This window comes from Schistocerca gregaria, chromosome 10 (assembly GCF_023897955.1).
Source record: "Schistocerca gregaria isolate iqSchGreg1 chromosome 10, iqSchGreg1.2, whole genome shotgun sequence".
Classification (NCBI taxonomy): Eukaryota; Metazoa; Arthropoda; class Insecta; order Orthoptera; family Acrididae; genus Schistocerca; species Schistocerca gregaria.
In genome coordinates, this window is record NC_064929.1 from 150,055,519 (window position 1) to 150,072,475 (window position 16,957).

The following is a 16,957-nucleotide window of genomic DNA, read 5'->3' on the forward strand; positions in this document are numbered from 1 at the left end:
CAGAAACTTTATACTCATAAACAATCCAAAATGCGTGTAATTGTAACTAGGTTGTTTTTGTATGATAAGTGTGTCTGTTGGGACCAGTCCATAATAGCTGAACCTCAATGATTTTTGAGCTGTTCCCAAAACTGGGAGCTCCTCGTAGCCAACTGCTCATTAAGCAGTGTTGTACGAGACGATGCCTGACAACAAAAAAAATTCAAACTCCTCCAACAGATTATACGCCTCTTCTCCTCGCATGGATGGAGCATCTTCATATGTGAGAACAAAACTGGTGCAGTACGCTCACTTTCAAGAAAGTAGAAGTTAGATTTTTCCTGACTCATTTTTAAGATTTAACACGACACGTTCACTACATCTGTCTTCCAGCCATCTACCATTTTGCCCCAGATAGTGAGAATCGCAGCCAGGAAATTCAGATTTAATTATGTGGCTCAAACTGGTAGAAGGCTGGAGCCAGATTTAAAGAACAGGTTGCACTGGATCTTAAAAATGAGGCAGGAAAATCTACCTTCTCTGCCCACTTTCGTGATAATGGAAGACATATTGACCTGTTGGAGAAGTTTGAAATTTTTGCCTCGTAGAACAGTGCTTAATGAGCAGCTAGGCATGAGAAACTCCCGATTTTGGGAACAGTTCAGAAATAATTGGGATTTGGCTACTATGGGCCAATCCCAACAGATGCATTGATCTGACAATTAATACGTATTTGTGATTTGTAATTGATTTTTTATTTTATTATTCTTTGTGTGTATGAACTGATTACCAGCCCTTTAAAATGTCATGTACGTCTGTTGTAATGGGAATCCAAACAATACAAGTGGTGTGCTTAAATAAATGCTATCTCACAAAATGAGTCAGAAATCCATCTGAGACTGTGTAACTGTGTTGCAATTAACCTTTATCAAAAATAATTAGAAAACAAAAAACTGTATCCTAAAGAATTAGACTGGTGAAATTGAGTATTGCTAAAGTGCGTGATGTCACAGTATGTGTCTTGCAATTCTAACATTAAAAAAACTAACAAAGTAAAAATTTTACATAAAATTACAAACTGAACTATGGATGAATAACTGCCCAAAATGCTTTTGTGAATACTGTCCTGCAAATTTAAGTACCAAAACTGAGTAAATAAAATTCCTCAACTCTGAATAGCACATAAATGGAACACATAACAATGCACTGTAAGAATAAGAATGTTTTACAAAAAATGAAATCCGATCTGCTCTTTCCCTAAACTGAACCTGACAGTTTTGTAATGAAATACATAACTGTGAATGACTTTACTGTGTCCTGAATGTGACATTTAAATGGCCCTAACAAACTTTGTGATCTGCCTTGCTGCAACGGAAACTCTGTATTGTTCAAAAGTAGTAAAAATTAAAATTTTGTGCAGCAGCAAACCACTAAAAGAAAACCCCTGCCATGGAAGAAAAAACAGCTGTGCTAAGGACATCATGCTCTATGGTTGTTCCACTAAGTTCAATCGCCAATACACAATTACAAAATTTAACCTTCGTGGTGAGACAGTGGCAGAATCAGAGTTTACTGAATTACGTAGAAGAGGGTAGCATTTTAAAACTATTGTGAATTATGAAACTCACTCCGTAACAATTAAACTATGTTTACAAAAATCGCTTATTATAAAATAAATTACTCTGCCATAAAATTAATTAATGAAACGGTGAGTGAGTAGAGAGTGTGTGTGTGTGTGTGTGTGTGTGTGTGTGTGTGTGTGTGTGTGTAACTTTTGAGTCCAAGCTCTGTGAGCAACCTTATATATATATATATATTAACAAATTGAAATTATACAAAGTATCTTTGTGACCCTAACTTAACACGGCACATCATGCGCCTTACATTGCTCATAAATCCCAGGTTTCCTCCTTTTACCCTTCTTAACTTTAACCTACTGTTGGTTTCCAATAACTGTTGGTATCTCCTCTACCATCCTTTTGAATGGTTTTATGCGACTGATGTGTATAACAGACATTTTTGTGGGGAATTTTATCTTCATGCTGACCAATGAGGCCGTTGCCACAACCTGGTATGGTCCAAGGTATTTTGTTAAAAGTTTCGTCGTCTTCCTGTCTGACATATAGGGACTAGTGACCATTACCCCTGCCCTACGCAGTATTGCAGCAATTTGACCCTGCATCCGTTCAATTATTCCTGGTGTTCTAGTGCCTTCTTGTTTGCCTTTTGCACATTCCTCCAAACTTCCCTAATTCTTCTGCAAACTTCCTCACCATCTCACCATGTGGTCCTAATTTAGGAATCGAAATGTCGAAAGGAGATAACATTTACCTGCCGTACACCATCTCAAATGGTGACAAGCCTGTTGCAATGTGTACATTGTCCATAAGGTAAATAGGTGTCCCAGTTGTCATGGCTGGAACCTACATAATAGCTCAATGTCTTTGCAGTTGTCTTGTGGTCATGTTCTGTTCTCTCATTGGTCTGCAGATGAAACTTCCATATATGCACCACGTGGCATAGCTGTTTCTTTATATCTGAGAAAATATTTTTACACTGTTATGTAATTATGGTCTCGGGCACCCAAACTTTAATATCCAGTTGGTTACTAATGCCTGCGCTACAGTATTAACCCGTTGGTCTGGCATCCGTACCATTGCCAAAAGAGAGAAAAATAATTGATCATCGTGAGGTGTTGTATTAAATGGCCTGAGGGCATCCTACCCTGATATAGGCAATGGACTGGACACCTCTGGTAATCTTTGCAGTGGCACTTTCTGATGTGTGATCTCGGCCCTCTATGCATGTGGCACACAGTCCTTAACATGCTGCTCCACATCACGTTTTCTGTTCCTGCACTAAAACTGCTCTGCTACATGTCTGTCCATTGCATGTCGCCTACCATGACCTAACATACAATTGTGAGATTGCTACAAAAAAACCTCTGGAACCACCAGAATTGGTCCGATGCCTTGTCTTTCTACACAACAAATGCTTGTGCATAATGAAATGTGCCTGTGACTTAAATGCTTGGCACTCCTTATACCTTTCCTGTGCGTCTGCCACTCCTCGGCACTCTTCCCTAGTGTACTTAACATCACTACCTGATGGCGTAACGACTCTACATTTACATGTGATCTCCCTGGCCTATGGATTACCTCCTACTCAAATTCACTAAGCATAAGTGCCCACCGAGTTAATCTACTGGATGGATCTTTTTAACCAAGCAACCATTTCAGTGAGGTGAGGTGTTGTGTGTGTCAACCATAAATTTCCTACCATATAAACAACACCAAAAATATGTAATACCATATATGGCTGCCAACATCTCTTTCTCCGTTGTTGAGTAGTTACACTCTGCGTTGTTTAACTGTCTTGAAGCATAACCTACTGGATGTTACTGACCATATACAGTACCATTTGTCCCAAAACACAATCAACTGCCTCATTTGAAGCATCACACCAAAGGATAACTCTTTCTCAAAAATTTTTCAGATGTGTCCTGACATTCCTGTGACCAATGGAATTTCATCCCTTTCTTCAGTAGCTTGTTTAAGGGTGCAGCTATTTTTCCTTCGCAAACCGTCTATAATAATTGCAGAAGGCAATGAGTGACTGCACCTGCTAGTTATTTGTGGTATCAGATAATTTTGAACTGTATCTGTAAGACGAGGATTGGCCTGTACACTGCGCTCAATAATCACGTGCCCCAGGTAGTTTACCTGAGTTTGCACAAAATGGCATTTGTCCACATTTACCATCAAATGTGGCAATTTTAGTCTACTAGGCATCCTCCAAACGTTTCACATGTTCTGGTAAATCCTTTGACTAGACAGTTACGTTTTTGGCTCTAATCCTCTCAGTACCCCATCTAACAACTGCTGAAAAGTTGCTGGTGTGTTCTTTTGTCCAAATGGCATGCATTAACTTAGACTTTAGAAGCAAACATGTGGTGATCCAGTATCTGCTTTGTGGCCATATGCACTTCTTCTGGAAGTGTTGTGATCCTAAGAGCTGACTCTTTAAGTCCTCTGGGTTCTCCATCCATACCCTCTGTACCATTTCAGTGGGTATACCATGCAAAAAGACACCCACCACTTTGTTTTCTGCCTCCTGTAACAGTACCCTATTAGTTTCTGCATTCTGGATCTGTACATATGTCTTTGCGTTTAGCTTACAGATTCTGTCGGAGAATGCTGCCACAGACGTGTTGCTCTGCACTGATAATGTACTTGATTTCTCCCAAAAAGTATCTCACACTGTTCCGCTTTTGGTGCCGCTGGCACAGTGTAGCAGACCACTCCTGGAAAGTATGTGCTTGACTCAATGTCTCATGGTAGACAACATATACTTTGACGTGCCCCTCCAAATGCATATTAGCAATGTACAGAGTTACTTCATCTGACCACCCATGACCTTCCATGGTGTTCCTAAGATCCTCAATGAAAATTGTAATGCCCTCTGTTGCCTTGGCTGAGAAGGGATTAATCAGTGCGACTGCTGCTGAGTCATAAGGAACAAAAGGCATGATGGCAGTCTAAATCCAGACTTACTTTCTCGTGACTGATTGCAACTGAAGGTGACTCTCCTTACGAGCCTCTAACTTAGATTAAGTTTGAAATTTCTCTGTTTCATGCCTTCAGACTGCTCTGTTAATGCTTGCAAGTGCCGAGCTACAGCAGCAAATGCGTCTGTGGTAGTAGCATGTGTTTCCATCATTTTGCATACTCTACTTCCACATTAATTCACCTGTTTTTTCTCACTCTCTCTCTCTCTTTTTTTTTTTTTTTTTAAAAAAAAAAAAAAAGAGACAAAAGGCAAGATTCTATTTAACCCTACAAAAGAATGTAATCACAAATTATGAGTGTGAGTGATTGTTGCAACTGTTGTACGGGCAGTGTGGGGCTCTGCATTGTCATGTTCCAAAGGACACCTGCTGACAGCAATCCACGTAGCTTTTTGATTGCAGGCCACAGATGATTTTTTAGGAGATCTGTGTATGATGCAGTGGTCCCTCTAGGCATGTAATGCTCCAAAATGACGCCTTTTTCATTCCAAAAGAGTGTCAGCATAACCTTCCCTGCTGGTGGTTCTGTTCGAAACTACTTTGGTTTTGGTGGTGAGGAATGGTGCCATTCATTGCTCGCTCTCTTCGTTTCTGGTTGGTGGAAATGAACCCAGGTTTCGTCCCCAGTAACGATTCTTGCAAGGAAGCCATCACCTTCTCGTTCAAAGTGCCGAAGAAGTTCTTCACAAGCATCAACACGCCGTTCTCTCACTTCAGGAGTCAGCTGCTGTGGCACCCATCTTGCAGACACTTTGTGAAACTGGAGTACATCATGCACAATCTGGTGTGCTGACCCATGACTAATCTGTAAACCATGCTGCAATGTCATTCATTGTCACTCAGCGGTTTTCCTTCACTATGGCTTCAACTGCTGCAATGTTCTGTGGAGTCACAACTCGTGCCTGACCTGGATGAGGAGCATCTTCCTCAGAAGTCACACCATTTGCGAACTTTTATTCCATTTGTAGACTTGCTGCTGTGACAAACATGCATCACCATACTGAACCTTCATTCTTCGATGAATTTCAATAGGTTTCATACCTTCACTACACAAAAACCGAATAACAGAACACTGTTCTTCTCTGGTGCAAGTCGCAAGTGGGGCGGCCATCTTTATATTGTGACGGTACGTGTGCATCTGCACTATGCTACCACCTGCAGACCATTCTGCACGCTGTTTGTAGTACGCTTACCAACTTATGGGATAACGGCGCAAAATTTCGATTTGTTGCTTACCGACTTACGGGATAGAGGTGCAAAATTTTGATTTGTTGTTACAAATTTAAGGTTTTCATTGGACTTACCCTCTTCATCCCTCCAGCAAATCATCGCCCATATACACTCAGTACAACTACTTGACACATGACTAGTACACAAACATACATACAGAACAAACAGCTGCTACAGCTCTGGTACACAGTCGCTTGTGCCCAGACGAACTGCAAAATGGACACCTCACTGGCTCTAAATTATCACATCCACCATTACTTCTAAACAAAGATGAGTCAGTGGGGTCCTGTGGCTTCACAAAATTAACTCTAAACAGTGTGTAATCTAGGTCACACAACTAACTCTGACAGTGAAAGCAAACATCAAAAATAATATAAATAGAACTTTGACTCGCCTACATAAAGTGCTGCTGCCTCACTCACTAGTCACCAAAACCAACTTGCTCACCGAAATATAGCGTCGGGTGTGAACGAATACTTTCTGACACAATGTTTTGTGTCAGAAAGCAAAGCGACCACTCCCTGACACAAAATTGTTACAACCTTTCCGAGCTAAGGGGAGAGGGGTGGCTCACGTTGGACTGTGCTGAAAAACAACGAGGGTGTCATTAATTTTATTGCATCAAAGGTACACAGCTGGCCTTCTGGCGATGCCAGTGACAGTGCCGCACTGCGTACAAGCGTGGGGCAGTGCCAGTGCTAATGCTGGAATCTGCTGTGTCGGTGCCGAGTCGCCTAGCCTAGTGCTCCTACTAGTGCCACGGCTAAGTGTGTTGGCTGCACTGGTAGCCTGGGACACTGTTGACTGCACCCTAAAGCGCAACTCGCAGACCCCACGTAGAGTGCCGAAGGGAAACAGCTGTCCACTGCCGTTGTAGTTAGCCTTAGCAATTCGGGCCGTCTGCGTGGGGCAGCTCTGTCAGTGATTGCAGACAGCTCTACACCTGGGAGGTCACGAGTTGGCATCCAGGCTCTGTTCCTGCAGATGGCAGCTTGCAGTCCGCCAGACGATGTCGCCCACAGAGCGGAGGTTAGAGCTCTCTCGCTCCTGATGTTGGTGCAGCTGCCAGGTGCGGCCCCGCCCCGCCACAGCTGTGGCACGTCCTTACAGTGGAGGTTGTGTTAGGTTCAGCAGGCCGATTGGCTGCCAGTATCGATCACAAGAGGTCATCGTCGTTGGCCTGCAACTTAAACAATCGTCATTCTCTCTCGTTCTAGGCGCGGACAGAATGGCTTCTTGTGTGGTGTCACAAGGCTTAGGCCTGTCCCACCCCTCATTAAATCGATTGCGGCAAGTCGGTAAGGAATAAAACGAATGCTGCAAACTACCACGAGCCGTGGAAGAGCCTGGGCCGTGAGGGCGTCGAGCTTCTAGGTCGTTGTTGGACAACGTCAAAGGAAGAGATAGTCTGCTTTTTCTTTGTAAACAGCCCTATCGAGTCTTGAAAGGTTCACGTAAAACGTATAGGCAGGTGATACATTAGGTGGGACCCATTGCCTGTAATACTTCCACAGTTATTAAAAAGTTGTTAAACAGCAAAACCAGTAGTTCATCATTTATATACACTCCTGGAAATGGAAAAAAGAACACATTGACACCGGTGTGTCAGACCCACCATACTTGCTCCGGACACTGCGAGAGGGCTGTACAAGCAATGATCACACGCACGGCACAGCGGACACACCAGGAACCGTGGTGTTGGCCGTCGAATGGCGCTAGCTGCGCAGCATTTGTGCACCGCCGCCGTCAGTGTCAGCCAGTTTGCCGTGACATACGGAGCTCCATCGCAGTCTTTAACACTGGTAGCATGCCGCGACAGCGTGGACGTGAACCGTATGTGCAGTTGACGGACTTTGAGCGAGGGCATATAGTGGGCATGCGGGAGGCCGGGTGAACGTACCGCCAAATTAACTCAACACGTGGGGCGTGAGGTCTCCACAGTACATCGATGTTGTCGCCAGTGGTCGGTGGAAGGTGCATGTGCCCGTCAACCTGGGACCGGACCGCAGCGACACACAGATGCATGCCAAGACCGTAGGATCCTACGCAGTGCCGTAGGGGACCGCACCGCCACTTCCCAGCAAATTAGGGACACTGTTCCTCCGGGGGTATCGGCGAGGACCATTCGCAACCGTCTCCATGAAGCTGGGCTAGGGTCCCGCACACCGTTAGGCCGTCTTCCGCTCACGCCCCAACATCGTGCAGCCCGCCTCCAGTGGTGTCGCGACAGGCGTGAATGGAGGGACGAATGGAGACGTGTCGTCTTCAGCGATGAGAGTCGCTTCTGCCTTGGTGCCAATGATGGTCATATGAGTGTTTGGCGCCGTGCAGGTGAGCGCCACAATCAGGACTGCATACGACCGAGGCACACAGGGCCAACACCCGGCATCATGGTGTGGGGAGCGATCTCCTACACTGGCCATACACCTCTGGTGATCGTCGAGGGAGGGGACACTGAATAGTGCACGGTACATCCAAACCGTCATCGAACCAGTCGTTCTACCATTCCTAGACCGGCAAGGGAACTTGCTGTTACAACAGGACAATGCACGTCCGCATGTATCCCGTGCCACCCAACGTGCTCTAGAAGGTGTAAGTCAACTACCCTGGCCAGCAAGATCTCCGGATCTGTGCCCCATTGAGCATGTTTGGGACTGGATGAAGCGTCGTCTCACGCGGTCTGCACATCCAGCACGAACGCTGGTCCAACTGAGGCGCCAGGTGGAAATGGCATGGCAAGCCGTTCCACAGGACTACATCCAGCATCTCTACGATCGTCTCCATGGGAGAATAGCAGCCTGCATTGCTGCGAAAGGTGGATATACACTGTACTAGTGCCGACATTGTGCATGCTCTGTTGCCTGTGTCTATGTGCCTGTGGTTCTGTCAGTGTGATCATGTGATGTATCTGACCCCAGGAATGTGTCAATAAAGTTTCCCCTTCCTGGGACAATGAATTCACGGTGTTCTTATTTCAATTTCCAGGAGTATAGATAAAAAGTAATAAAGATATAGGAAAGGAGAGTTGCGGCGTCTGAACGAAAAGTGATACATCGCTCAGCAACAGAGAAGGGCGTAAACAGCGGGCGTTACGTGTAGGAGACGAGATACTGGCAGAAGTAAAACTGTGAGGACGGGGTGTGAGTCGTGCTTGGGTAGCTCAGTTGGTAGAGCAGTTGCCTGCGAAAGGCGAAATCAATTGATAAAATAGTAAGTCTGTAATTAAGCATAAAGCCACGTAACACTGCACATGATTACCCGATTTGAGCCTCCAGGATTATGTCACATATTTATACATGTTTTCCCCTATTCCTTTATGTTGTCCCTCTGGAGGGAACAAGTGGACTGCTCTTTAATAATTGCAGTGTCAGCTTTACTCAGCCCACTTCGGCCCTGACACACAAGCACTGTTGTAACTGGGATGTATGGGTTCTTCATAGCATGTCAGTGCCCTATGCTGTTCGGATTACTTCAAACTTGCTTACCGTGCCTCTCGGGCCAGCCTTCTTGCCTGCAAGCGCTATTGTAATCCTGCCTTGCAGAGTCGTTTGCTAAATATTGACATTGCCCACATCTGCTGTCTGATGTGACAATTGGTCTTTTAACTACAACTAGTTGTGTGAAATTTGCAAGAGGTTCGTTTGAGCAGTTGCCAGACAGCACCAGACAACAGGCTTTACTGTACGTGCACAGCTACGATGACATAGGCAGCCTATGCTTGGTGCTTCCTCTGATCATATGCTTTTTGTCCCATTTCTGTGTGGAATTTCGTGCGTGGTGGGGCATCACGTGACCATGTGCAGTCCTGCGGCATGTTGTTGAGAGGACATACAGAGTTGTACTTCCAGCAATTGCTTTATCATGTCGTTGTTGTCTTCAGTCCTGAGACTGGTTTGATGCAGCTCTCCATGCTACTCTATCCTGTGCAAGCTGTTTCATCTCCCAGTACTTACTGCAACCTACATCCTTCTGAATCTGTTTGGTGTATTCATCTCTTGGTCTCCCTTTGCGATTTTTACCCTCCACGCAGCCTGTAATACTAAACTGGTGATCCCTTGGTGCCTGAGAACATGTCCTACCAACCGATCCCATCTTCTAGTCAAGTTGTGCCACAACCTCCTCTTCTCCCTATTTCTATTCTATACCTCCTTATTAGTTATATTATCTACCCATCTAATCTTCAACATTCTTCTGTAGCACCACATTTTGAAAGCCTCTATTCTCTTCTTGCCCAAATTATTTATCGTCCACATTATTTATCGTCCACATTTCACTTCCGTACATTGCTACACTCCATACAAATACTTTCAGAAACGATTTTCTGGCTCTTAAATCTATACTTGATGTTAACAAATTCCTCTTCTTCAGAAACACTTTCCTTGCCATTGCCAGTCTACATTTTATACCCTTTCTATTTCAACCATCATCAGTTATTTTGCTCCCCAAATAGCAAAACTCCTTTACTACTTCAAGTGTCTCATTTCCTAGCCTAATTCCCTCAGCATCTCCTGAGTTAACTCGACTACATTCCATTATCCTCGTGTCGCTTTTGTTGATGTTCGTCTTATATCCTCCTTTCAAGACACTGTCCATTCCATTCAGCTGCTCTTCCAGGTCCTTTGCTGTCTCTGACAGAATTACAATGTCATCGGCAAACCTCAAAGTTTTTGTTTCTTCTCCATGGATTTTAATACCTACTCTGAATTTTTCTTTTGTTTCCTTCACTGCTTGCTCAATATACAGATTGAATAACATCGGGGAGAGGCTACAACCCTTTCTCACTCCCTTCCCAACCACTGCTTCCCTTTCGTGCCCCTCGACCCTTATAACTGCCGTCTGGTTCCTGTACAAATTGTAAATAACCTTTCGCTCCCTGTATTTTACCCCTGCCACCTTCAGAATTTGAAGGAGAGTATTCCAGTCAACATTTTCAAAAGCTTTCTCTAAGTCTACAAATGCTAGAAACGTAGGTTTGCCTTTCCTTACTCTAGCTTCTAAGATAAGTCGTAGGGTCAGTATTGCGTCATGTGTTCCAACATTTCTACGGAATCCAAACTGATCTTCCCCGAGGTTGGCTTCTACCAGTTTTTCCATTCGTCTGTAAAGGAATCGCGCTAGTATTTTGCATCCGTGTCTTATTAAACTGAAAGTTCAGTAATTTTCACATCTGTCAACACCTACTTTCTTTGGGATTGGAAGTATTATATTCTTCTTGAAGTCTGAGGGTATATCGACTGTCTCATATATTTTGCTCACCAGATGGTAGAGTTTTGTCAGGACTGGCTCTCCCAAGGCTGTCAGTAGTTCTAATGGAATGTTGTCTACTCCCGGGGCCTTGTTTTGACTCAGGTCTTTCAGTGCTGTGTCAGATTCTTCACGCAGTATCGTATCTCCCATTTCATCTTCATCTACATCCTCTTCCATTTTCATAATATTGACCTGAAGTACATCACCCTTGTATAGACCCTCTATATACTCCCTCCACCTTTCTGCTTTCCCTTCTTTGCTTAGAACTGGGTTTCCATCTGAGCTCTTGATGCTCATACAAGTGGTTCTCTTTTCTCCTAAGGTCTCTCTAATTTTCCTGTAGGCAGTATTCTATCTTAACCCTAGTGAGATAAGCCTCTACATCCTTAAATTTGTCCTCTAGCCATCCCTGCTTAGCCATTTTGCACTTCCTGACGATCTCATTTTTGAGACGTTTATATTCCTTTTTTGCCTGGTTCATTTACTGCATTTTTATATTTTCTCCTTTCATCAATTAAATTCAGTATTTCTTCTGTTACCCAAGGATTTCTACTAGTCCTCATCTTTTTACCTACTTGATACTCTCCTGCCTTCACTACTTCATCCCTCAAAGCTACCCATTCTTCGTCTACTGTATCCCCCCCCCCATTCGTGTCAATTGTTCCCTTATGCTCTCCCTGACACTTTGTACAACATCTGGTGTAGTTAGTTTATCCAGTTCCCATCTCCTTAAATTCTCACCTTTTTGCAGTTTCTTCAGTTTTAATCTACAGTTAATAACCAAAAGACTGTGGTCAGAGTCCACATCTGCCCCTGGAAATGTGGTACAATTTAAAACCTGGTCCTTAAATCTGTCTTACCATTATATAAATCTATATGAGACCTTTCGGTATCTCCAGGTTTCTTCCATGTATGCAGCCTTCTTTTATGATTCTTGAACCAAGTGTTAGCTGTGATTAAGTTATGCTCTGTGCAAAATTCTAGCAGGTGGCTTCCTCTTTCATTTCTTACCCCAAATCCATATTCATCTACTACGTTTCTTTCTCTTCCTTTTCCTACTATCGAATTCCAGTCACCCATGACTGTTAAATTTTCGTCTCCCTTCACTATCTGAATAATTTCTTTTATCCCATCGTACATTTCTTCATTTTCTTCGTCATCTGCAGAGCTAGTTGGCATATAAACTTGTATTATTGTAGTAGGTGTGGGCTTCATGTCTATCTTGGCCACAATAATGCGTTCACTATGCTGTTTGTAGTAGGTTACCTGCACTTCTATTTTTTTATTCATTATGAAACCAACTCCTGAATTACTCCTATTTGATTTTGTATTTATAACCCTGTATTCACCTGACCAGAAGTCTTGTTCCTCCTGCCGCCGAACTTCGCTAATTCCCACTATATCTAACTTTAACCTATCCATTTCCCTTTTTAAATTTTCTAACGTACCTGCCCGATTAAGGGATCTGACATTTAACGCTCCGATCCGTAGAATGCCAGTTTTCTTTCTCCTGATAACGACGTCCTCCTGAGTAGTCCCCGCCCAGAGATCCGAATGGGGGACTATTTTACCTCCGGAATATTTTACCCAAGAGGATGCCATCATCATTTAACCATACAGTAAAGCTGCATGTTTTATCATATTTCACCTAGATTAAGTATGCAAATAAGGAAGCAGTTTGTGGCATAATATAAATTCGAAACTAGACTCTACAGCTCAAAGTACCATAACATTTTGCTATGTGGTGACTTTGACAGATTTCTTTTTTAATTCGTTCTCTGATGTATTGTTATGTAGCATTTGCAATTTGCAATCCCATTTACATCTACACAGCACTGAAAAAAGCTAGTAAGAAGGAGTACAAATAGAAAGGGGGGAGGGGGAGAGAGAGAGAGAGAGAGAGAGAGAGAGAGAAGTTCCTTGTGTAGCTTACACCAGAATAAGTGACAATAAATTTCGTGACTATTTCAAAATGTGTTAAAAATTAACAAGGTTGTCTGGGAGTCAAAGAAATTGTACAACTGACAGTTTATATTCTTCTCTAGGAATAAATATAAAGCCATGTAGGGAGTTCAAACAATAAAACACGGTATGCTGCCAGTCTACAATTTACAATTTAGCATAGAATGGCATTCTATAAATTTAAGGTGTGAACTAGGTTTCAGGCCTAGAGTCTTGCGATGGAAAACATTGTGTTTCATGGAACGCAGATTGTAAAATTCTGCTACCGCTGTCAATATATTTCAAACAAGATATTTAGTTCAAAACTACTGACCAAATTTGCTTGCTTAGTCAGCTTCAAGTCAATGTATGTATGTTCGTACGTATATAGCATTATGAGATCTTACAGTGTCATATGAGAAACAGGACATCAGAGACTCCTCCAGCAGCATCGGAATTTCATAAACCATACTAAAATGCTTCATTCTGCTCTAATTGCACATTTCTATGTCCAGATGAACTCTGAAGTACTTGATATTCAACTTTTGTATGTGGTTTTTTGGGTACCAATTTTGTTGGAGGTCCAGTACTGTATTCTCATGTTTGGTTCTTTATTATGGTATAATGTTTTTTGTCCCAGAAAATGAAAATTTGCACTTGAAATTGGACGAAGTTGAAAGTAGCCAATATTGTGGAATGAAACACTTTGTTTCAAATAATGTAACTGTTTCCGCCGAAAAAATTAATAGAAGAAAATTTCTCTACAAAACTGACAGAAATAGCTTCATTAAGACATTAATAGTTGATTGCTAATAATGTGAAAATAGTATAAAATCAGAAAATTGAAACTACTAGCTTATTTTAGTCTTTCTTTGTTATGAGAATGTATGTTAAATCACTTGATTGTTCCCGGCCACAGAAATCTGCTTTGTTTTGTTTTCATTTGACGTGGGAGCTGTAAACGAAGAGACACCAGCAATTTCCCAAAACAAATACACAGGTCACGTGGAGAATGACCCCCTCTATAATTCAGCTTGCTGTGCGTATGTGCAAATCTGACAGTTTGGGCGTGCCAGAAAATTTTTTCTGGGTAGCTTCTGGCTACTTGCTGCTACTGCTTATATGGCGAACCGCCACGCTTCAAGTAGCCAGAAGCGGGAGAAGGCAGTGCTCATACATGAATCGAACTCTGCAAATGCACACGAGCCCACTGGCAACTGTTCAAACGAACCTAAGAATTCCCCAAATGCACACCTTTACTTATTCTTGGTGCAGCAAAGCTGTAGATTGATATGATGTACACTGAACCTATCTGTGTGGTGTAAACAAAGCCCTCATTGTGAACTCAACATTTGACATGAATAGTCCAGTTGGGACTACTTGCATATATGGATGGTTTTAAAGTTTGAACTACTTTTACTGTGTGTTTGGCTCACATTTATTGCTTATACAACTATATGTTAAATAAGGCATATATGTTACCTTATTGTAACCAGTTCTTTATATGTCTTTGAGCTCTGAAGATTGCCACACAGTGACTGGAATCTAGATGTTCAATAAACTGAGTGCGTGCTGTATCCTGTAATGGTAATAAAAGGAATCTCTGAGAACTGTGGTATCCACACATGCTCAAGTTCGGTCATATCATTTTGCTCCATGTGGTTCCTATATTTTAGTGAAGTGCCTAGACTAACTGAAACATTCACAAAATGGATATGTGCACTTTGTTAATAATGGTTTCGAAAAAAAATTGAGTGAGAATGACTATAAAAAGTTTGTATTTTGGCTGCAACAAATTCTGTAATTAACTGTGAAGTCTGTGTTCAAAAATAGCCATTTAATTCAGTAACACACATCTGTGTTTTATTTTTATTTGATATTTGGCCACACTGTACATCTGTTCATCAATGCACGTATGTTCAAATTAATATTTGCTGTATACATAGAGTAAAGAATATTTGTTGTTAAAGTATTTAAACATTCATCTTTGCAACCACTAAATATGTGTATCTCCCATATGCATTTTGCTTTATTTATTTAAAATTTGATCAGCAATTGTGTTTTGGTTTTATTTCTCCTTACATCTGAAAGCCTCATCTGCAGGCCACTACCAATGTTTTAAATAAATAAAACAAAATAAACATAATAGAATAATTTAGATTTTAGTAGTTGTAAAGACAGATTTTTTTTAAAAAATAAGCAACTTCAGACACTGTGGTCACACAAAGGAAGAGGAAAGGCATGTGCTTGAGTCTGTCATTATTACACCACGATGAATCTAAATATAAAATAAAGTGTCATCCTAACTAAAACTGTACTTATGTTAATTTTCTTTCCTAGGATCAATATAACATCATGGATCAATATAACATTGTCTCATGATTAAGGAACATGTCATTGCACCAAATAGATAATAATGGAACATACAATCAAAATAATATAATGAGTAGTGATAGTAATAATTTAATCTCAAGCTCCAAATAATGAGCAAATGTTAGGAATGGCAAATGTTGCATGTTGTTTGAGCAATCTCAGCATTCACCAGAAATTATTTAGCAAACACATGGGAGATGTAAATCGGGATAGTTGCAGCAGCAGTAGTAGTAGTAATAATAATAATAATAATAATAATAATAATAAAATGGTTTTCCAAGCTTTCCATTAATCATGTATTCAACATCTTTTGCAGAAGACCTAAAAGTCAGTAGCAACTAAACTACTGACTTACTAAATACAAAAAAGAATTTAAGCAAAGATTTTGTCATATATTCTGAGAAATGTGCATTTAGAGGACTAAATGAAGACATCAGAAATCCAAGCAATTGTTAAGAGCTTTACAAAAATATGAAGGTAAGTTCAAAGATTTGCAGCCTGGTGTAGAGGTGGTATCGCCATGAGTGATGCTTTGGTTTTGTTTCGTTAGTACATGTTCCATAGTTTTTGGTGTCTGTGTAGCTTTCAAAAGTAGTCAAGATACAAATATTTTGGTTAGTTGGATGAACTGAAATACAGTTATATCATAAAATATTTTGCTTTGTACAGTTTATTGCCAACAAAATTATGTATAGTAAATTAAGGTATGTGTGTCTCTTATTTTCAGGTCTGTGCGCAACAATTAGGATGACGTTTTTTTGCGTGTTGGTATTTCCAGTTGCTACGGGTTTATTTATTGATCATTACCTCTCATTTATAGTTCAGTGCTGCTATTTGATCTTACATATTGTCATTTTGTCGTTTTAAGATAGTGGAGTTGTGCACACTAGAAAATGGAGTGCTGAATAGAGAAATCTGAACATTTCCAACATGTTATTCTGATTGAGCTCAGTAGAGGGGTGACAGCAACAGAGGCAACCAGAAACATTTGTGACGTGTTTGGAGATAATGCCATTGGACAGAGCACAGCAAGAAAATGTTTTTCTCGTTTTGATATTAGTGACTCTCCATCTTCAAGAAGACCTTCAGAGTTTGATGACGATTGTTTAAACATTAATCCAATATTATTTATGTAAGCATACTAGAGAACTGGGAAAATGTGATCAACTGTGATCATTCCATCATCGTGCAACGTTTGTGTGCAATGGGGAAGATTCAATAATTGGCTGTGTGGGTACTGAATGCTCCAAGCCAAAATAAAAAATATCTGTGGGTGGCCATATGTGCATCTCTGTTTGCTCCTCTTCAATTCCTCGTGAACAACATAGACCATATGAGGTGCTTGGCCTAGCAGTGAAGATGAGAACTTATTACATTAATATGCTTCATCCAGTGCTGTCCCAGTAGTTTTATATCCTCTTTGTAGTACCCCCTTGAAAGTGCTGCAGAGTTTTGGTGTACAGCAGCAGTTGCTTCTCGGTCGGACCAAAAATGCCGACCAGCAAGAAAGATTTTGTATTTTGGGAAGAGTTGAAGTCTGAGGGAACCAAATCTGTAGAATGGGTTGAATAACACCACAATTCATAATGCAAATACCACCACGATTTTCCCTTTTGGGAA

General features: G+C 41.5%; 1 protein-coding gene across 2 annotated transcripts in view; it reads left to right on the forward strand.

The window, feature by feature from the left end:
• LOC126293596 (uncharacterized) overlaps window positions 1-16,665 on the forward strand; it is a 97,067-nt gene extending 80,402 nt beyond the window's left edge. The window contains exons 5-6 of one of the 2 annotated variants that reach the window (XR_007552315.1): window positions 15,654-15,814; window positions 16,065-16,665. Coding sequence is in view for 1 of the 2 variants with exons in the window: in XM_049986874.1 (XP_049842831.1) it covers window positions 15,654-15,662 (9 nt within the window). In the remaining variant the exon portion in view is untranslated. Of the gene's footprint in view, window positions 1-15,653; window positions 15,842-16,064 lie in introns of those variants that run through there. The other variant, XM_049986874.1, reaches the window with a different exon arrangement.
• Window positions 16,666-16,957: the final 292 nt, after the last annotated feature.